The following is a 23712-nucleotide window of genomic DNA, read 5'->3' on the forward strand; positions in this document are numbered from 1 at the left end:
GACACAGAGTCTTAGATTAAATTTCAGTTCTGCCATTTAATACTCATGCAACTTTGGATAAAATATTTAACTTTTTAAAGCTCTTGCCTTCACATTCATAAGATGGGGATACTTGAATCTACCGTGTAGGTTTGTTGTGAGAATTAAAGATATTTCCCAAAGAGCCTAGCATGGTGCCTAGCACTCAATAAACAGCATAAATTATTAAAAGAAAATATAAGATAATTATTGAAAGAATGATTATATGTAGAACTTCAGAAATATCAAATAAAGTCAATTTCGGATACTGAAACATCCTTAAGAATTGAAAAAAATCATCATTTTTAGGTTAACTACAGTGATATCTTTATTCATTATCATATAATTTGAAGTTATCAGAGAACTTAATAAAGAATATTTATTAATTCAAGTAATGTTTACTTAGTACGAATACTATTGGTCTAAAACTATGAGGGATATAACAAAAGATGACAAGAACCTTATCCTCAAGTAGTTCACAAGAAACCAAACCATATGGTAATACATTGTATGCTATATAAACTACAAATAGTTAACAGAAATACAGCAAAAGTGGATTAGTCTGGAAATAAAATAATAAAAACAGTTACACAATGAGTTTTTACAAAGATTTACAAAGATTACAAAATGTTTTACAAAGTTAGCACTTACCTTCATATTTAAAATGGTAACATTTTCCAAGCAATAATACAGGGGAATTTCTACTAAAATACGTCTTTGTTTTCAACACCCAACCTAACCAGAAAAAAAAGAAAAAGAGTTTTGTAATTAAAAGATTTCAGACTAAAAGTCTAGGAGAATTTTCTTTTATTTAATTTCAAATCATCAATTATCACTTATGGATGTGCATTCTTGGGTTCTCTTCGCACAAAATTTAAAAGGTACAAATTCTACTCCACTTTGACCACTTTTCCCAACCACTTTTCACAAAGGCAACAAATGTTATCGATTTCTTATTTCCTTCCATCTTGGGTAATTAAAAAGCTTAAAGTATTTGAACATTCCAATGAAGTAATTTAGGAAAAAGATCATACAGTAGACTAGTGCTCATGATAAAAGTAGATCTCTGAATGTTCCTAGAGAAATTGGTTATAATTTCATCATTTCAGCAAAATGAAGATGTCTGAAAGTGGTATAGTTTTCAGACATCCCCATCCCAAATTTCCACCTCTCCACCCTCAACCCCCAAATTTAGTTGCAAACTCTAATTCTTACAATTTTGTTCCTACTAAACCATTCAATCCTTTTTGGCTTTTCATGATGCCATTAATAGTTCTGAATTCCCTGTGAAAAGCTCTTGCCCACTACATTCCTGAATATTCACAAGTATATGAAATTCCTGAATGTTAATAATAGGCTTAAAAGCATCTCCTAAAATACAAGAGTATATAAATAGAAATAATCTGAAATTAGGAGTCTTGTCTTAAGCAGACTATCTGCCCTTTATATTTAATAGAGTAGTTAAAAAGTTTAAAAGTGAATGAAAGTGCTCCCTTAAGGTAATATACAAATACATAAAAATATGTATTTATAATAAAAATGATACAAGTCTCTGAATTTGGTAATGAAAGAGAATGGGAAGTCAAATAAACGCAATAATTAGACTTCATTAAACTTCACTTAGATTACAATACTTTGCAAAATAGTTCCTCTGTCGTCAGTCTTTTCCTACCTAACAAATGTCACAGATCATTGTCAAATTAATCTCCCTGTGGCTCAGCTTTGATTAGGTAACTATTCTGCTCAAAAAATATCCTCAATTACTCATTATTTATCAGATTTATTATGATCTTCTCAGTCATATTAAAGACTTTCCACAACATGATACAAATTACCTTTATAGCAATATTTCCCACTACCCTTCAGCTATACTCAAAGTGAGCTTTGCTACTTGGCTCATGCTATCCCTGACAAAAATGTCCTCCCCAATATCAGTCCATCTCAACCCTCCTCCTTCATCTGGCTCAAATATGCTCTTCTAAGCCATTTTTTCATTTTCCCACCTGGCTCTGATTCTCCTTTCTAAGCTACAATGGGAAATTAGCATTAACTGAGCATCTATTGTATACCAAGAATTAGGCAAGGAGCTTAACATACATTATCTTTTAGAAATATTATTAGTATTATACTGGACTGATTCTTATTTCTAAAACAATAAAAAATCCCTCCCCTCCAAAAAGCATTATTTCCAAGCAAATCCTAAAAACTTAATTTTTAAAAGCTCAAATAAAAAGAAACAACCATCTTTAAGGAGAAACTTCTCCCTTTCTCCCTATACTTTATATTCTACCTATTCTCTCTTACCAATCACCAGTCCTCTCTCAAGAAAAGAAAATTACAAAAATCAATTGTATTTCTACATACTAGCAATAAACAATCCAAAATGAAATTAAGAAAGCAATTCAATTTATAATCACATTAAAAAGAATAAAATAGGAATAACTTTAACAAAAGGAATGTAAGACTTGTAAACTGAAAACTATAAAACATCATTGAAAGAAATTTAAAAAGACCTAAACAAATGGAAAAACATCTATGTCCATGTATTGAGAGACTTAATATTGTTAAGAGGGCAAGACATCCCCAATTCGATCTATAGATTCAGTGAAATCCCTACCAAAACCCCAGCTGGCTTTCTTGTAGAAATTGGTAAGATGGATCATAAAACTTATATGGAAATGCAAGAGATCCAGAAAAACCCACACAATCTTGAAAAAGAAGAACAAAGCTAGAAGACTCACACTTCCAATTTCCAATTTTACTACAAAGTTACAGTAATCATGACAGTGTGGTACTGGCAGAAAGATAGACATATAGATAAATGGAATAGAATTGAGAGTCCAGAAATAAACCCAGACATCTATGGTAAACTGATTTCAGACAAAAGTGTCAAGATCAATCAATGGAGAAATAATAGTCTTTTCAACAAATGATGCTGGGACAACTAGATACCACACACAAAAAAATGAAGCTGGACCCCTACCTAATACCGTATGTAAAAATTAACTCAGAAGTGGATCAAACGGTGGTGCACGCCTGTATTCTTAGCACTCTGGGAGGCCGAGGCAGGAGGATCCTTTGAGCTCAGGAGTTCGAGACCAGCCTGAGCAAGAGCGAGACCCCGTCTCTACTAAAAATAGAAAGAAATTAGCTGGACAACTAAAAATATATAGAAAAAATTAGTCGGCATGGTGGCGCATGCCTGTAGTCCCAGCTACTTGGGAGGCTGAGGCAGTAGGATTGCTTGAGCCCAGGAGTTTGAGGTTGCTGTGAGCTAGGCTGACGCCATGGCACTCACTCTAGCCAGGGCAACAAAGTGAGACTCTGTCTCAAAAAAAAAAAAAAAAAAATTAATGTTCATAACTTTTAAAATGCAATGTCAGGTTATTGCCAAGTTATAGTTGTCTGCATAGCTATCTGGCCATGACTTTCAGTGGACTAGGAGCCAATTGCCAATCATGTTTTACCTGAATTTGCATTATTAAGGAACGGGTTTTACTGTTTTCATTCCTATCTTATGGATATGAACTTTTTCCTGTTGAAACTGGTTGTGCCCTAGTACTTCTCCATCTTAGGTGCATTTCAAAAATCTCCATATTATCCTTATTGGATTTGTTTTCAAATCAACAGTAACTAGGTTAAAAATAAGGTCTAGGAGAAATATAAGAGGTATTGGTATATGAACTTTACACTGTTTTGTGTGTTCAGAGATCTATTTTGTTTATTTCCTGGTTCAGAAATGAAACTACCTGAAATTGAGTCTGAAAAACTGAGGTATTATCATCATTTGAATAAATTCTACGTGCTTTGGGAAGTTAAAAAAAAAAAGTATACAAACCATGAGAATATCAATATACTCTAGCAATGAGTTACTAAGCAATGTTTATGATATTTGACTCTTTCTTCAGAAGGTATTCTTAACTATATCCCTTATGCAAATATTTCATTCAAGTATGTCATTTATTCTCAAATAATTATTGGTGACTTAATAAGGAAGATGATATATATCTTCAGATTTATATAATTTTAAAATCATGATACTTACTATATTTCATGTTGTTCCAAGCAGATATAAATTTAGTTTTTAGCTTGTCAACTTCATCTGTTCCTGTAGCCTCCATATTCAAATTCTAAAGAAAATGCCATCACTTGATTGCATTCTTCTGTAGAGTTTAATCTTTTGTATTGACTTAAAAAAAATTAAGGAAATATAAATAATCAGCACATATATAGTTATATGGTGCCAGACCTGTTAAAGTTACTTAAGTGATTAAATACCATTTGAACTGGAAACGAATAAACCAATTTCTCATTTTATAGACAGAAAACCAAATTCTCATTTTACAGACAGAAATCTTACAGAAGATATTCTATAAATATTTTAATTACAAAAAACATTTAATACCAAATATATAACAACAAAATTACCATACAAAACAAAGCAATAATCTCCACCAATTGCTCAAAATTGAATACAACAATTCAATTTAGTAACACAGCTTGGCTTTGGTGCTTATGAGAATATCCAAGATTTGTTTTATTTATAATTAGAGAAGGTGATTTGAAAACTTAAAAAAAATGTTGACTATCTTCAGAATGGAGGCTTCCACTGATAATAGCTCACTACTGTCATATAAGTTTCATAAGTCTAATTGTTAAGTTTTTTAAATTAATATATCTCCTACATTTCCTTCCTATCTCAATACCGCATTTTTTTAAAAAAAGAATTTACAACAGAAAATGTTTTCTCATTTTAAAATAAGAATAAATGTAGTTTATAACTGTTTGTTTTATAACCAACTTGAGGGAAAATTGAGATGTGTGATTGTGATATAATCTGAAAGAGGTTATAACTGGAAATGCTTGCACTTAATTTGCAATAATTCACAGACGGTTTCCCTTTCAAGAGAAGAATATTGCACAGAACATTACCCTTTTAGGGTTATAAATATCTACTCAAAAATATTGATACATTCATTTCTCTAACAATAGACATTCCATTTTATAATATGTATTAAAAGCCACTAATTATACATTACAGTTCTGATGCAGGAGAAAGTATGGTCTATTGGAAGAATTTTAAAAGCCAACGTGACTAGAAAACAGAAAGTCCAAAAAAATGGCATGAGATGAGGCTATAGGATTAGACAGGGGCCAGAGCACAAGAAGCCTTGTAGACCAAGCTAAGAATTTTCTTCCTTTCCTATGCAACTGGTTTCAAACAGGAATATCACAGTCAGATTCGATAAGTTTGGTTTTTGTTTGTTTTATTCCAATAGCAATATGGAGAATAAACTGGAAAAGCACAAGAGTAGATAAGGAGAGTTTACCACTATAGGTTGAGTATCCCTTATGCAAAACTCTTGGGACCAGAAGTGTTTTAGATTTCAATTTTTTTCAGATTTTGGAATATTTACATTATATATACTTACCAGTTGAGCATTCCTAATCTCAAAATCCAAAATCTGAAATGCTCCAATGAGTATTTCTTGGACTGGAGCAGTAAAGATGGAGAGAAATGGACATATGAGGAAACATGTCAAAAATTCAATAAGTCTTGGTGATACAATGGATGTGGAAGGTGAGGAAGAGGTCCCAGGCTTCTGGCTTATGAAACTACACAAATGGTGCCAATCATTGAAATAAGAAACATTAGGAAAGGAGCAGATAAGATAGAGAAGTTTATAAATTTGATTTGAGATATGTGGTATTTCAGCTGTCTCTGAGAAATACAAGTAGAGAATCATTCATTTATTTAATCATTCGATAAATTATCACCAGGCACTGTTCCAGGCACCACAGATACAGCAAAGAACAAAGGCAATGGAATACCTGCTCTCTTGGGGCTTACATTCTCAATGTATTCTAGAGATGTCAACGAGGCAGTTGGATATATAGACCTAGAGCTCAATGGAGAAGTCTAGGTTAGGGATACTAATTTGAGAATTTCTGCTGTATAAATGAAAATTAAAGCTATAAATAAATATATTCCTCATGGACTTTGCCTTGCTTATGCTTGTACCCCCAGCACTTGGTACAGTGCCTGGTACTTAAGGATGATATTCGTGAAATAACCTCTGTCCACTTACTCAGCTTGCTCTCTTGCCACTCCCTCACATGCACCATGTAGGGAAGAAAGCATAATTTCTTCTCTTTCCCATTTTAGATGCTTAGCTAAGACACTTTCCTAAAAACAAAAGTCAGATTAACAAAAGGAAAACAAAAGTTTATTTATGTGTGCTGTACCCATTATGCAGGAGAGGCCTCAGTTCAAAAGTATTTTTCTCTCAAGACAGTGGCTTATGGCCTTGCTTAAATAGTATTTTAACAAGGAGCAAAAAATCCTATATAGTGATAAGACAAAGGAGAGAGCAATTCCAGTCTTTTAAAAGGGAGGAAAATGTGGAAAGATAGTAAAATCTGTTCCTAGACTCTTCTGGTGCCTGCTGGTGCCTTCTCTGGGCCAATAAGCAAGTCTCGAGTAAGGAAGGATTTATGTCCTGCCATCAGGCAAATAGAGGTTGAGGCAGAGTGTTCCCCCACATTTTCAGTATTTTTAACTTAATAATCCTCAATATTTTGGGGAGCAATATTTTGGTTTTCTTCAATCATATGCTGAAACCATTTCTAGTATTAACATTAAAGCTTCCTGAACTTGATATGCTATCTGATACCTCCAAGCCTTTAAATGTGTTGTTTCCTCTATCTCAAGTGTTTTCCTGCTCACCCTCACTGTTTTGACTACTTACTGTCATGAGCTCCTAAGGCCCAGTTTCATTTCCTCTGGTAAGATTAGTAAAATTTCCCTAACTACCCTCCCTAAACCTCAAACTTAAAACAGGTGTCCTCCTCTTAGCTCTCATAGGATTCTATGTCTTCCTCTATCACAGCACTCATTGCACTGTAATTACTTGTTTCTTACCTATCTCCTACATTAGACAGTAAATTAAGTGTCCTTAAATTCTGTCTGGCACACAATTGGTTCTCAAAAATATTTATTAAATGAATCGGTGAACTGATAAATTAATGACATATAGGTGTATCACTAGCAGCACTCTCACCAGGATTAGAATTTTTTTTTAACTGACAATGAAATAAAAAAAAGGAAAGAAAAAATTTTCTCAAGAAAACTACATACATAATTTAGCAAAATATGGAAAAGCAAGAAGGAAAAGAGTTTATAAAATGTGTGAATTATATACGGTGCATCCACATGATGGATTATACATCTATTACAAATGAGTCCAAAGAGTTTATGAAAATGGGGAAACACTGCAGAATCTGAAACTTATGAATCATATGACACAGGCAAGAGGGTGTCAGGGGCAGGTTCGGGGGGGCAGTTAGAAAGTTAAAAAGAAGTACATCAAAATTTTTAACAATAGTTTCTCTGTGGTTATTTTTATACCAAAATTGCCCACATTTTCCAAATTGTATACAAAGAACATGTTTTTAGAATTTTAAAAGTTTATTTTTAAAAAGCCACTAACCTTGAATCTTCTAAATCCAAAATTTTTAGATAGGAGAATGTACATACAGGTATTTTCTTCCTAAGTCAGAAAGAAAGTAGGCCACACAGAAGACTTTTTGGTTCAGACAGTTCCCAGCCAGCCACCAGGAACACTCCAGACAGTTCTTAGCAAGGATGTGAAATCAAGATGCCTTAATGTGGATGGGAGAAAAATGAAGGTGATGAGCAATTAGACATTTTGTATGGAGAAAGTATGTACCTTAGATAATGATTCTAAAAAAAAAGCAAGATAAGATACTGTGATAAATGTAGCAATTAATGAGACAAATATTCTGACCTTAAGGCACTTAGAACGGAATAAACTGTTGAGTTGTTCTTTTATTGTTATTTAGTCAAAACTCCTTCTACTTGGACTATGTACTCAGAATAACTTAACCCCCAAACTGAAACAACTGAAATGCTTTGGAACATGTCCTTAAATATTCTATAAAAATACTTTTAGCATCATTGTTATACAGGGTAAATGAGAACAATAAAATTCTTATCATAAGGTCAAACTAAAGATGAGCTGTTGCTAGTTTAATAATTCAGTGTAATTACTTTTCATGACTAAAAGTGAATTCCATTCTTCCATAAAGATTGAAAACCACTTTATTTCTATAACAAAAATTTAAATGGCTATTTCTAAAAATCTTAACTTTAGAGCAATCGGAGATATTCTGAAAGGTGATCTCTTGAACCATGTTAGAAAGTATTCTAAATTGATACACTTTATAAAGGAATAACCAAAACTTCCTAATGAGATTTGCCTTACTGCATATTAAAAGACATTATAAAGCTATAGTAATTAAAGCTTAGTACTAGTTAAATTTATTTTTCTTATTACCACAGGATGACACTGAATAAAACATAATAGGGAGCACAGAAATATAGCTAAGCATATTTGAGGATTTAGTACTTAATATGAGAGATATCTCACATCAGTGAAAAAAGATGGTTAATTTAATAAATAGTGCTAGAATAGTAAGCTAACCAGTTTAGAAAAATAAAGCTGGATGATGACTTCACACATTATGAATTCTAGATCAATCAAAGATTTAAATGCAAATGCAAACATACAGCACATGTACACATACTCCAAGGAAAGACAGATTAAAAATTTTTAAACAATTTCAGGGTAGAAAAGGCCTTTCTAAGCATAGTTTGCAAAACCAGAAATCAGAAAGGAAAATGTAAGTACATAAAAATGAAAATTTTGTAGAGGAAGAGGAAAAACAGCATGAACCAGGTTGAGCTACAACTTATCTATTAGGGAAAAAGTTTAATACCTATTATATACACAAAGGTTTAATGTCCTTAATATACAAAAAGCTCTTATAAAGCAATAAGGAAAAAAACTCAAATGGAAAAAAACAGGCAATTAAAAAAAGAAATAGGTCACAAATATATGAAAATATTTTCAACCTTACTAGGTCAAAGAAAGGTACATTAAAGGAATTTCATCTTTTTTTATCATCACAAGAGATAAAACTGGCAATCCTGAGGAAATAAGTATTTTACAGAATTATTTCTTAAATAATAAAATCCTTGAGGGAACAGAATGAGCACGGCCAGCGCATAACAGACACAAAATTGTCTGCTGATGACTAAATTATGGCATATACATATAATAGTGATATAGATCTATATTTATCACCATAAAAAGATATCCAGGGCACACAGTGAAGAAAAAAGGAAACAGCATGAATACAACTTATGGATGTACATGCATAGATATTATATATGTATACACATATGTCTGCACACATACATATATGCATAAAACAATATCTAGAAGTTCATAATATTAAAAGTAAAAATCTCTAAGAAATGAAACCTTTATTTTGACTTTCTTCTTTGTAATTTTCTTTACTATTTAAACTGTTCACATTGAGCTTCTTTTAAAATAATAATGAAATTATTCAAAAGTAAATTGTTCAAATGAAAAATTTAATACATAAAGTTACAAATGTAACTATGTTAAATTCCAACACCACAACTGGGACTGCTGGACTAAGAAATCTATAGAGAAGACATCCTATTACAGAATTCCTAAACAGCTGAGAGATAAAATTAAAATGCTGAGACTTTTTTTTCCTTTTTAAGATGAAGAACTCTACTCTTGTGGTTCTTAAAGACATCAGATTCAGCTATTTAGTCATGTGAAAACTTAACTTCCTCAATTTAATTCCCCAGGGAAGCTTCAGCTAAATAAAATGACTTGGAGGATACCCCTTATTAATTTGTAACTTTGTTTCTCCTTAAAATAAGTATGGTGAGATTTGGCAAGAGAAAAAAGAATAAATTAATACTTCAGTCCATTCAGTCTATTAAAATGCTTTCTTTATATTTGTGTAAGATAAGCCAAGGAAAAGTAAGACAAACAGTACTTTTAGTTTAATTGCAAATGGGCAAAAAAAAAAAAAAACACATGAGGAAACCACAATGAACTTTGAGAGTAATAGTCTCACTGTAAAATTCTAAAACTGCCCTCACCCACAAACTCCCTTTCCAAAACCTTCCCTGGTTTTTAAAAAAATTAAAATGAATTGAAATTCATTTGTCTACCAGGCATAAAGTAAATGATGATTTAGCCATTATCCAGTATATTTCAATCCCTCTAGGACCTAAAATATCTGGCTTGACTACCCCAGTAATCAAGCTAATATGCCAAAATTCTTGTTTATTTTATGTGGTGTCATCAGAGCTTCAGTCTGGAAAGCATCAAAATAACATTCTTCAGCCTGAACAAGAGTGAGACCCCATCTCTACAAAAAAACAGAAAAATCAGCTGGGTGTGGTAGCGTGTACCTGTAGTCTCAGCTACTCGGGAGGCTGAGGCAGGAGGGATAGCTTGAGTCCAGGAGTTTGGAGGTTGCAGTGAACTATGATGATGCCACTGCATTCTAGCCCTGGTGACAGAGCAAGAACTTGTCTCAAATAATAATAACATTCTTCACAATTTCCAAATTACTTTTTAGAAGGTATTTATAGATTATTTCTTAAAACTTTTGAGAAATTACTAAATCTTTTTTCAAGTAGATGTTCCTAATCAATGCATACAACAAATCTTATCATCCACCATCTCCATGTTTCTGTTCACTGTTAACATTCTGACAAATCCATTTTTAATTAGAAGATAATAGCATTAAAGAGGAGAAAACTCTATTTCATTCTATCTCAGTAAACAAAGATACAGCTACCAGATGAGGTTTATTCCTAAACTTTACTGATAATGACAGAAAAAGCAGAGTGAAGACTAAGCAGACTTCTTTTAAAGAACAGAGCTACATTTGATATGAAAATTATCCATTGAGACCCAGATGTAATTTTTAGAGAGTCACTTTTCTAACAATAACCATGCACTAAAATAGTCAATAAATTATAAACTGATAAATGTAAAAGGGTACTCAAATAAATGTCCTTGGAGGGCAAGTGAAGGTAATCAGCCTCTCCCATTTGGCAACAGATAGACTATTTTATCCACTGAGAATTTAAAGCCAAGTAAAGCTCCTGACAGAACTTCAGGGACTGAGTCTACAGAATACATCTTGGGCACATAGAACGATGGCCAAAAATACATATGCAGACTTCTGGGATTTGCATATACTTGGGCATCTTCCTCAAATGGTATTCTGCTGCTAGATGAAATACAGATATTGATTTAGAATTTTTGATGTGCTTCACCAAATAAAATGAACTATGAGACCTGCTCTAAGTTTTGCATCTACTGTATAGAACATTCTCCACCTGCTTGTATTTTTAGTAACAAATATCAACCCCTTATCTGATCCTGAAGGTCTCTTATACATTGATGTCTTCTCTGCTCTCCTATTTCTTCTCTCCATTTCAGTTCTTTGTTTACAGAAATATCAATTATTGTGTCCATTTCTATTCCTTCCCTTTACCTGCCAATCTTCTCTCTTCATGCACTGAACTTATTATACTCTTAAAAAATGTTCAGTGTGTAAATCCTCCTGAAAAGACACCTAAGGAGATGGCAGACTAATAAAAAAAAGTAGCAAACATGAAGAAGCAGAGAGCAATGGTAATATTTATGTAGAATGTGCCCTTTCAGAGCTAACGGTTAGGCAAGGTAGATGGCAATAAGAAATAAGGACAAAAATATTCAAAAAAGGAATAGCAACATGATCAAGGCAGGACATACACATTCAGAAACTGGCTTTAAAAAGAGGAATAAAAGACTGATAGCAAAGAGACTAATTCAAGGATACATCTTATAAACATTCTTAAGATTTCTCAGGATCACATTGTCCAGTTAAAAGTACTAAGTCAAAGCACAGCTACTTTATAATGATGACTTAAATAAAACATAATACTTACACATTCTTCTCTTGAATCTAAAAGGTAAACTATATATGGAAAAAACTAAGTATTGAGAAAACACACATTTACCTTCACACACGACTTCTATCAAGTTCCTCATACCACTTGTGGCAAAAACCTCCACTTGCGCAGCACTGCATATTATATGTTCATAGGCTGTGCAAAGTCCTCATTGTAACCAACATAAATGGGATATATGGAATTTATACCTCAATCATTTACTTGAAGCCCACAATAAGAATTCTTAATGATATCTAGGCTGTCTTAAGGCAGCCTTAAGCCTTGATCTTATCTCTAAGAAGAACATAATATTTAGCATATAGTAGTTTGATAAATAAATTTTAATTATGTCATATTCTTAGTAACCTTTGATGAGTCCAAGGTAACTATGAATATCTGGAGCCTCCATACTTTAAAATGCAACTTTCCTGGGCAACACAGTGGACCCCATCTCTACAAAAAAAAGTTTTTTTTAATTAGCTGGGTTAATTTTTAAAGGCTGAGGCAGGAGGATCGATGGAGCCCAGAAGCCCAAAGTTACTGTGAGCTGTGATCACACCCACTGTACTCCAGCCTGGGCAACAAAGCAAGACCCTGTCTCTGAAAATAAAAAAAGGAAGAAAAGATAATGCAACTCTCCAAGCTAGTAAGTATGCAATCTATATAGAAGAAGTAACACATGGCATTAACCATTCAATCAACAAACTATAATTAACCCTATAAGAATTGAAGGATGTCAGAATCTCAGGATTGAAAGGGAACTTACAAAGCATCTAGTAACTAATAAGTACTAATACTAACAGTTCTTGACCACTGTCCCACACAATACACTCCAATCTATCAGTATTCTCTCCTAATCAATAGTACTTGGGTGGAGAAGAGTACTGAAAGAAAATGTGTCAATGTAAATAAAGATTGAAAAAAATATCACTCCCAACCCGAGAACTATGATCTGCTCTCTGGTGCAGACTCATTAATCACTAATCACTAACTGGGCTCAACTACCCTTATAGTAACAGGATCCCCTTTACAACATCCTTGCCAACTGCAGACCCTCAGCCTCTGATGAAACACTTTTAGAACAGAAAGCTCAGTACTTAATGAATATTGTACTAGGCTCAAAATACACCTCTAAGTTTAAAAGCCTGATAATGTTTTAAAGTGTTTATTCTCTGTTTCTGAAGTATCCATGGTAACTACATGGTATCTGCTAATTTTAAACTACACTTGCTAGAAAGATATTATGTAGAACTAAAATTCTGTCTCCCAGTTAGTTTCTATTATAGCTGGTCATTCCATTTGATGGCCCATCTGATATTCAAAGACATACCTCCTAACCCTCTTTCCTCCAATCTTCTCTTTTCCATATTAAATATTCCAATTCCTTCAACTGGTCATGAGACTATATAAGTGGTAATGAGGGCCTCAATCAGGGTATCGGTAAGGGGATTAGAAATCAGGGATACAAACAATAAGTGGCCATGGCAAAACTAGCAACATCATACAAATATATGAATGTGTATATGCCCACATACAAGAGAGGAGACTAAAGTGACTTTCAGATTTCAAATCCAACGTCTAGGAGGATAATGGTTCCATTAACAGAAACAGGAAACCCAAGTGGAGAAGGCTAAGGTGAAAATGCGGAATTTAGTTTGAGACATAGTGATTTTTGAGGTCTGTAATAATTAAATATGGATAGTCTGAATGTTTCTCCCCTCCAAAACGAATGTTGAAACTTAATCCCCAAGGTAGCAGTATTGAGAGGTAGGACCTTTAAGAGGTAATTGGGTCATGAGCGCTCTCCCTTCTAATGGATTAATAGATTAATGAGTTAATGGATTAACGTGTTATCATGGGCGTGGGACTGGTAGCTTTATAAGAAAAGGTAAAGAGACCTGAGGCAACACACTCGGCCCCCTCACCATGTGATGCCCTGCACTGCCTTAGAACTCTGCAGAGAGTCCCCACCAGCAAGTAGGCTCTCACCAGATGTGGCCCTCTGACCTTAAGAAATAAATTCCCTTTTCTTTATAAATTACCCAGTTTCAGGTATTCTGTTATAAGCAACAGAAAATGGACTAAGTTAATAAGATTTTTTCCAAGACCAATTCTATTAGTTACTCTTGTCAAAAAAAAAAGGTATATCCATATTATTGAGGCTAGCAACTACATGTCATTTAAACACAAAATATCACCAAGTATTTAAGTGGTTACTCCTGCAAGGAACTAAAGAAGATACAATAAGCCATGAAATTCCGTTCCTGTCCTCATTAACCTTACATTCTAATAAGCAAGATGCTTATTAACTAACCATTACAAAAGGCTAGATGTGGTTATATCTCACAATAGAGATGTAAAGTATTATAACTATTATGAGAAATGTGTTTCCCCTTTCCAATGAGAATATTCACACATGAATAAGATCACAGGGTAAAAATGCAGTCACAAAAGGCATTCTTCAAATACAAAGAACAAGGACTTACATATAAACATAAATCTTTCTATTCAGGGTATAAATATAGGAAAACACTAGACATATTACTTAGGAATGAGTTAAAGTACTCTCAACAATTATGTCTATTGTTAAAGATTAATGCTTGAATTGTATCATCAGTTTTTAAAAAAAGCATTGTTTAAAATGTTCACAAACACAATTGTTTTGGCTTGCTAATGGAATCATTTGATGTCACTTTTCTTGTTATTCCTAATTTTAAATAGTATTATATCAATTGGAAAATAGAGCTACAAGTTTAAAGCCTTACAAACTTTAAAACTGAATATTCTCCAGCTGATATAACTGTTCTAGAGTTCCTTATAACCATATATTATGATAAAGTTTTAAATTATGTCTACTTTAGTAGACAGATAACTGATTTTATAGAAAGTCTATTTAAAAAGTAGTTCAGTAGGAACCTAACGATATTTTAAATTGATAACACCATCACACAGAAAAAATAATTCAAATAACTTTGAACACCTATTTTGACTATATACATTTAGTGGAATATATTGGCAAAGAAATCTTTACTTGGTAGATCTTTATTGAAAGCAATATTGGTCTAGTAATTCCAAAACTATTTTATGTATGTTGTAGGATTTTATATATGTCGTAGTTTATCTAGGTGAGTAAATATATTGATACGATTGAGAATCAGAATTCTCCCTATGGAAAAACAGAGATATTAAGTATGAATTGGGGGAAAATGAAGAGAACTCTGTAGTCCTGAATACAAACTGAAGGTATCCTATGAACTCATGATTTCTTAAAAAGAGTGTGCGTGTCCATTTAAAGGGTCTAGAGCCAGTGACAGATCAGTAGCAATGAAGATATCCAACACCCAGAGCTTGGTTGCTAAGTATCATTTCCTACTAAAATGAACTAGAACTCCATAGTAAAATGGCTGACTCCAGGTATCAAACAGGGAACGTACAAAGTTAGCCTGGAACATGGTATTGTGCAAAAAAGTAACAAAGTGCTCAAATACCAATGTGGACATATCTAAAGGCCAAAGGAACCAGCTTGAAGGGACTATCACTGATCAAATTTGAGATAATCATAAAAAATAATGAGGTTAACAGATTATAACACATTGCATAAATTTTGAAAAAAGAATCCTTGGATATATAACGATACTATTAATAAAATAAAAAGAGACAGGAGGAATAGCTAGCGCTTCTTTAGAGAAAATAGCCAACAAATATATGTAGGATTGACAGAATTGGGAAATCACTATTTGGCAACCACCAATGCAATGATTGATTCTGGCAAGGATTATCAATGGCTACTAAAACCACTGGATAGAAAAAAAACTGCTGGAAAACAGAATATCTACATGATCTCAAAGTAGCAGCCCCACAGAATAATTATAAAGTACAAAAGGAAAAAGGTACTTCCAGAATGTAAAAATTTGGCTAAACTAAGTGATCGATCTTAACATCACCAATAATGGGACAAACTATCATTATATTAATCCTGATGTGATGAAATAGAAAGTTCAAAACATCACCTATGTGACGGTAAAAACACAAAAAACAAAACAAAACAAAAAAAACCCCAACCTAAAACTAACTGTGAGGAAACAATCAGACAAATCAATTTTGTGAGGCCTTCTACAAAACAATTGGCCAAGACTCTTCAAAAATGACAATGATTTAAAGATTAAAAAGAAAAAAGAAAAGGGGGAGACTTAAAACAGAGAGACATGACTACCAAATACAATTCATGATCTCTAACCGAATTTAGTTTTTTGGGTTTTGGGTTGTTTTTTTTTTTAAGAGACAGGGTCTTGCTCTTTTGCCCAAGCTGGAACAGTAGTGCAAGCTGTAACCTTGAATTCCCCAACTCAAGAGATCCTCTTGCCTCAACCTGCCAAGTACCCGCCACCAAGCCCAGCTAATTTTGTAACCACATCAGACCAATTTGGTTTACCTTTTACGTAACAAAGTTGTGAGTTGTTTTTCAGTTTCCATGACCAGTCCCCTCCCCAGGTTGAAGGTCACATAACCTGAGCATGCCCAAATGAACCAAGTGTGCACCATGGGCTGAACCTAAGTGCTCTGAGAAGGAGCAGGAACTGAATTAAGAAGTAGACATCGCATGGCAGCATCCAGGATCCAATCAGATTGAACCCTGGTATCACCTGATGGCAGGATCCAGTCAGAGTACAATTCCTGGCATCACTCCATCTCAAAAGATCCTATAAGATCACACTTCATTACCCTCTATTAAACTTGCCCCAATCCCTAGCTCAGGGAAACATATTGGAGTCTGACTCCTGTCTGCTTATTTTGGCTGCTTGATAAACTTTCTCGCTGCAAAATCTCAGTGCTTCAGTGTTTGGCTTTTCATTGTACACCAGCAAATGAACCCAGTTTGGTTCGGTTACAATTTTTTAAAATTTTTTTGTATAGATGGGGTTGCACTATGTTGCCCAGGCTGGTCTTGAACTCCTGGCCTCAAGTGATCCTCCTGTCTCAGCCTCTCAAAGCACTGGGATTACAGGTGTGAGCCACTGTGTCCAGCCAGATTCAGTAATTTTTTTAATACTATAATGACATTACTGGGATATTTAGAAAAATATAATTTTGCATATGGACTGTATACTAGATAATATTGTCAAATTGAGGTTAAATTACTTGGGTATACCAATGGCATTATAGTTATGTAAGAGAATGTCCTAGTTCTTAGGAGATGCATGATGAAGTATTTAGGGATGAAGTATCATGATGTCTCCACCTTACTTTCAACTAATTCAGTAAGAAAAAAAAGTGTGTGTGTGTGTGTGTCTATTTATATGTAAAGAAAGAGCACTTGTCCAACACTAAGCATGAGCACAAAAGAAGAACAGAGTTAACAACTAGTGAATCTGGGTGAAGGATATACAAGCATTTGTTGCACCACTCTTTCAACTTTTTTATAGGTTTGAAATTTTCAAAAGAAAAAAGTTGGAAAGTAAGTTGACTTTAGAGCAACTGATCGGACTTTATAACGCCTAACTACTTCTTCAACCTATCCCTAAGAGCAAAAAAAAACAAAAAATATACACACACACACACACACACACACACACAAAGTTCAAAAAGGTTTGGCTAAAAGTAAAGGTAATAATCCTAACAAATAATAAATAATCACAAACAAATCAACCATCAGTTTTCTATTATAGCTATTATAGTTTTCTATTAACATAATCTCTAATGAGAATTCTGCAAAAGATGACATGTGCTGGCTCACCTAGGCCAATAGTGAATAAGCAAAGCTATCTTACATAGTATTTTCTCCAAATCCAAATATAAATACCAAACAAATTTTTCCCCAAATCAAGTTTTATACATTATAAGGAACCCTAAAATTAAATTGTTGACACAGAAGTCCGTCTGATCTCAGACTCAGTATCACTATAATAATAAGCACTTAAACTTTGTACCAAGAATGTTGTTAACCTATGTACATATATTATCTCATTTAATCTTCAAAACAATTCTGTAAGGTAGGTACTATTATTATCCTCATCTTATAAATAAAAAACCAACAAAGGATTGGAAAGGCTATATAACTCCTGCAAGGTCATATTGCTAATAAATAACAAAAGAAGGCCAGGTTCAGTGGCTCACGCCTTTAATCCCAGCATGTTGGGAAGCCGAGATGGGAGGATAGCTTAAGGCCAGGAGTTTGAGACCAGCCTTGGCAACACATTGAGACCCCATCTCTACAAAAAATTTAAAATGAAACATAAAAAATAAAAAAATAGCCAGGTGTGGTGGTATGTACCTATAGTCCTAGCTACTCAGGAAGCTAAGGCAGGAGGATTGCCCCACTTGAGCCCAGGAGTTCAAGGCTGCAGTGAGCTGTGAATGTACCACTGCACTTAGCCTGGGTGGCAGAGCAACACCCTGTCTCTAAAAAAAAAAAAAATAGCAAAAGAGACCCTGAATCCAAGCAGTCTGACTCCAAAGTCCATGCTCTTTGCTCTATACTTTCCACTCTACTGATTTATTATGAACCGTAAAATTTAAGCCAGGCGCAGTGACACATGCCTGTAATCCTAGCACTTTGGGAGGCCAAAATGGGAGGATCACTTGAGCTCAGGAATTTGGGACCAGCCTGAGCAACATAATGAGACTCTTCTGAAAAAAAAAAAAAAAGTAAAACGTAAACAATAAACTATATTGGTTCAATATTTATCAAAAATTACACAAATAAGACATTTCAAATAAAAATCTAAAGTATGTCTTTTTTCCCTAATGCACATTTATAATTACATATGTACCAACTTAATGAAGTTATTAATAGAATTTAACCAGATGCCCAATTTACTGCCAAATCCTAAGTGAAAATAAAGATGATATATAACTGCATTACTCAGTTACCTATTCATATATATGGTTTAATATGTTACATATAGATTCAAAATAGATACAAATATATTTCCAGATGGTTTCATCTAGAACTTCAACCTTGCTCATTCAAGAGAAAAAAATACCAAAAAAACTTATTTCAGGTATAGCAATACTCAAATATACTAAACTGAAACAATGACACAAAAGAGAAAAAAATTAACTAAGAAACTAATCTTGAACACTGCTGCTACAATAAAAAAATATTAATAAACAAAGCATGTTCCCCAAACCTGGTCCTCTTTCAATGTTCTCTATCTCAGTGAATTGCACCGCAACCCATCCAGATATTTAAGCCAAAAACCCAGAGGTAGCCAATGATATCTTCCTCTCCCTCATCTTCCATAGCTAATCCATCACCCAGTTCCACCTCCTGAATATCTCTTGAATTCACTTCTGTCTTCACTACTACCTTGTCTAAGATAATATCATCTTTCATCTGCACTACTCTGTCTTCTAACTGGCCTCTCCCCATCCCTACTCTTATCCCCTTTATAATCAGTTCTTTCTCTGTATAACATCAAGTCCTTTTTTTATAGCACTTACCATAGTTATAACTTTAAATTTCTTTGACTGAGAATTTGATTTATGTCTGCCTTCCCTGTTACACAGTAAATTCTGAGGGTAGAGACTGTATTTATTCACTACTATATCACTGTGGCCTAGAAGAGTGCTTCATTAATAAATAAATGCTAAATGACTGAATGCATGTCAAAGATTATAAATTTATGTATAAACAGTCCCCCAAAAATAAAAATAAAGTGGGTATAAGGCTTACTGACCATTATAAGGAGTACCTATGTCATCAATTCTAGATCACAGATTTTTACATTTTACTCTGAAATTGAAACACATCTTACAATTAACACTCTTGGTCTGTTTAACTGACAATATTTTTTCTCTTAGTGATTCATAAAATAATGACGCATCTTGGAATTTTTTTTTTTTAATCTCATGACCTGATGAAATAAGTAAATCTACAATTCACCTGGTCCACTCAGTTCAAACCTGGTAATCTAGCCTCCCTTCTCCCTTGGCTACCACCCCATCTCCAACATTTAATAATTAAAAGAGCCTACTGGTTCTTTCACCAACAGCTCTCAAATCCATTCCTTTCCTCCATTCCCAATGTAATCACTCTCAATTATCTACCTAATTCCTTATTACCTTATATCTGTGCTCTTGCCATAGCTTCATTCATTTAGACATCTTTTTCAAATTTACTGTGTACCTACACAGTTCAAGAAAACTGAAGATACAAAGCAGTCCAGTTCCTGTCCTTCCCTCTAATCTCTTTCCCTTACAATTTGGCCTTAGAAATTTTGATCATTTTATAACTCAATCTGGAATTACTTCCCTCCCAATTTCTACCTACCAAATCCCTAACCACTATTTAAATTCCAGATTAAAGCTCATCTTCTTCATGAAACCTTCCCTAGTTAATCTCTCTTCTCCATTCTAACATTGTAAAATATTCACATAAAATCTAACACATACTGGCTATATTTTCTGCTTCTGAAAGCAAGGTTTATATTTCATACATTCTGCTAGAGTACAAGGCTCCCTAAGAGCAGGGACTTTCGTTGTCTCTTTTGCTCACCGCTATGTCCCCAACACCTAGAAGAGAGACTGTATTTATTCACTGCTGTAATACTGTGGCCTAGAAGAGTTGCTGCTCAGCAAGTATTTGTTGAATTAATGCTCCTTATATATTTTAGGGTGGAGAACAAATCTTGGCAGCTGTGATACAGTGGCAAGAGTCAAAAAGAACTGAACTAAATGACTAAAACTTTTTGAGCTTCAGTTTCTTCATCTGCTAAATGTAAATAATAATAGCTCACTGAGTTGTTATAATTAACTGAGATAATGCTTTAAAAGCATCTAGTACAGAGTTGAAGACAAGAGGATACTCATCAATAAATATTTTGATGATTTTGTGACAATAGTCAAGTAGTAAGAAGTATTCAATAAATGCCTACTAAATAAAATTTCAGAATAAATATTAAAAATTTGAGTAATGTCTAGCTCCTTATCATTTCTCCGATAAAGAATTCCATGAGTGAATTAATTCTGAAATATATTTAGCCCCAAATCTTAAGCATGGCTGAAACCATTTCAGATTAATTAGGAATAATCCCAATGTGACACTGTGCAAGTATCAAGATATATATTTTACTGACATATACAGATTATATTTGACCGCTTAGAAAAGAATGATAATCTTCGTGTTTTTGTTTGTTTGTCTTGAGACAGGGTCTCACTCTGTTGCCCAGGCTGGAGTGCAGGATCACAGCTCACTGTAGCCTCAAACTCCTGGGCTCAAGCAATCCATCTTTTTATTAGAACCTCTCCAGTGCAATAATCAGAATAGAAAAGAAGCTGCAAATTCATTTGAGTTACATGGTCCCCAGACAGCCAGGAAGTTCAAAATTTCTGTCTACAAAATATTAGTGAATAGTATACAATGCTGTTTATCAGAACTATCAAAATATCTAGAAATATTTCATGGGCAATTATCACAAATACATTTTTCAATACATTTGCATTTCATTTTACAGAAAAAGAGCAACAATTAAATGGCTTTTAAACTCTTTTTACTAAGTAATACAATTTCTTATTTGGCCACTTTTTAACTTAAATTTTACAGCTAATGAACTGATAATTCAACATGGCATCAGTTTATTGGACTAATTAGAAACTCTTCTCTGTTCAGGAAAGAAGCTTTATCAATTTGAAACTCAGAAAATACATAGACTTTTACCTTTCGACGCCTTCCCAATCCCTCCAGGTACTTTTAATGACTCATAATCTAATTATTATATTAATGCAAATCACACGCAAGCAAGAAGGAAAGATCACTCCCTTGTGTCTATTGGCCATCAACTGACACAAAATCATTGCAAAAATTCCACTGGGGACATACGGTTCGAGTAAGAACACAGAAGAAAATTCCTAAGTAATTCAGATATAAAGAGCTGTAGCACGAGGTATATCCTCCTCTAACTATAGAGTAGGAGTGAATCTCATGTGGAAAAACAATCAGTACAAAACGAAAATGTAAGCCAAGGAAATTATTTTAAAAAATAAACTCAATAAGCAGAATCCTGCTTGAGTTGGCCATTGAGGGCTCTCATATTCATGGTCACGATATGTAAAAATGTATTCGAAACCCCAACCTCAAAAGTCCTTGGAAGTGGGTGAGAAGGGAGGGTTGAAGGTGAGCGAAAACCAAACAAAGTGAATGAATGTTAACATTCAGATGAAAAGGCATTAATGTATCCAAGCTAGTTTGTTATGGTTTGAAGCCGTAACAAAGGCCAAAAAGGAAAAAGCCAGGAGTGAGTAGATTGAGATCTTGGGGATCTATTTTTTTTAAATTTTGTATGGGGTTTTTTGTTTGTTTGTTTTTAATGAGGAGAAACAGGGCGACAGAGCACTGGCTTGGGGAAGGGGTTAAACGGATGCGACAGCACAAGGGACAAGAAGGTCATGCCTGGAACACCTAAGAAAAACACAAGGAAAGGGGGAACAGCTGCCCACAGTCAGGCTTAACGGTTTGTTATGTTTGGGGAACCCAGGACGGGGCGAGGAGGAATCAGAAGACAAACGACACTAGAAAAGAGAGATGAGGGAGGCACCGAAACCCTCAGAGAACCCAGATGGTTGGCCAAAAGGTTCCCTGTGGGCAGGGCCCCTCAAGAAACCCGGTCACACAGGCAAAAGAGACACTAAGTCCCAACCTCCTCGACTCCGCTACCCTCGTCAAGACGATCCCTCAGCGAAACAGGACTGGAGAACTACAAGAATGTGCAGGAGCCACCAGCCCGGGAATGCTCCAGCACCAGCAGCAGCCAGCACAAATGCAGTCTTCACACACGCAAACGCTCCGGTCTCGGCGCCGAAGCTACAGGTACCTCGAGCTCCCGGCCACCGTAGTTAGGGCAACGGCCTCCCCTTCCAACCTATCAGGTCACTTCCGGGGCACCAAAGTCTTCCGATTGGCGGCAGCGATAGCAACAGGATTCAGGCTTCTGCTGTGCTTACTTCATCTATTCCTTTTTTCCACCTATTCGCCACCCTTACCCCTAACCCACCAAGGCGGCAAGCTCAGAACCGAGAGAAAGTACCCATCTGTAAAGAGAGTCTCTCTAATAGAGAAACCACATTACGGCTGCCATAGTACCTGTTGAACACTTGGACTTCAACTCCCAGCATGCCACGCAACATCACTGCCTTTTCTCCGGCGCAGGAACTGCAAGATCCAGCATGCACTGCGACCCTCATCCCTCTTTACCCGCGCCCCAGACCAATGTAGATCTCAGACCAAGCCCCACTTTGATGAAATACCAGTAGGCCCTCTTATCCTGTTGTGAAGGTACTCCAAGCCAAGCTATAGTTGGGACTATAGGTTACTTATACAACATGAAGGGTTGTGTGCACTCGTTTTCTGCTTTCAGATTATTTTCAAGGATCGAAACAGGACAGTCTGAAGAGGCTTTTTATGAAATGGAAATTATCTTCACTCCTAAGGGATGTCAAGAGAAATGCTAAATTATGGCAAAATGTAATCCTATGTCGTTTTGCAGTACTGCAGATTTTTTTGGAGCAAGTACTACTAGATATGCTCCCGCATTGTATAGGAAATTATACTAAAGGTTAAAAGTAAAACATAAACAGTCTGTACTATCAGACTATGGAACCACATGCGAATGAAAGCCTTCCAGGATGCAGATTTGAAAAGTTCAAAACTAAACTTAAGACGGGTTGTTCAATTTTTTCGTGTGTTTAATGGTTTGAATTATTTCATTATTATTATTCTCACAAAAACAGGTAATGTAGCTATTTATTTTCTATTCATGTGGTGAGGGAACGAAATAATCAAAGGGTATGACAGGATGACAAATGGAACATTTATTACAGTGACTAAACAAAATAGTTGT

The 23712-nt window shown here is 34.6% G+C and overlaps 1 protein-coding gene across 3 annotated transcripts in view; it reads right to left on the minus strand.

Annotated features, from left to right (window-relative positions):
- The window catches only part of ATG4C (autophagy related 4C, cysteine peptidase), a 104235-nt gene extending 81523 nt beyond the window's left edge, over positions 1 to 22712 (minus strand). Inside the window, exons 1-3 of one of the 3 annotated variants that reach the window (XM_012639501.1) lie at positions 22597 to 22712; positions 4064 to 4207; positions 670 to 753 (exon numbers count right to left, since the gene is read on the minus strand). In XM_012639501.1, coding sequence (XP_012494955.1) covers positions 670 to 753; positions 4064 to 4139 — 160 coding nt within the window. In that variant the 5' untranslated portion in view covers positions 4140 to 4207; positions 22597 to 22712. Of the gene's footprint in view, positions 1 to 669; positions 754 to 4063; positions 4208 to 6107; positions 6194 to 22596 lie in introns of those variants that run through there. The other 2 variants (XM_012639502.1, XM_012639503.1) reach the window with 2 other exon arrangements.
- Between the last annotated feature and the right edge of the window lie 1000 nt (positions 22713 to 23712).

Source organism: Propithecus coquereli, unplaced genomic scaffold (assembly GCF_000956105.1).
Source record: "Propithecus coquereli isolate 6110/MARCELLA unplaced genomic scaffold, Pcoq_1.0 Scaffold14, whole genome shotgun sequence".
NCBI classification, from domain to species: Eukaryota; Metazoa; Chordata; class Mammalia; order Primates; family Indriidae; genus Propithecus; species Propithecus coquereli.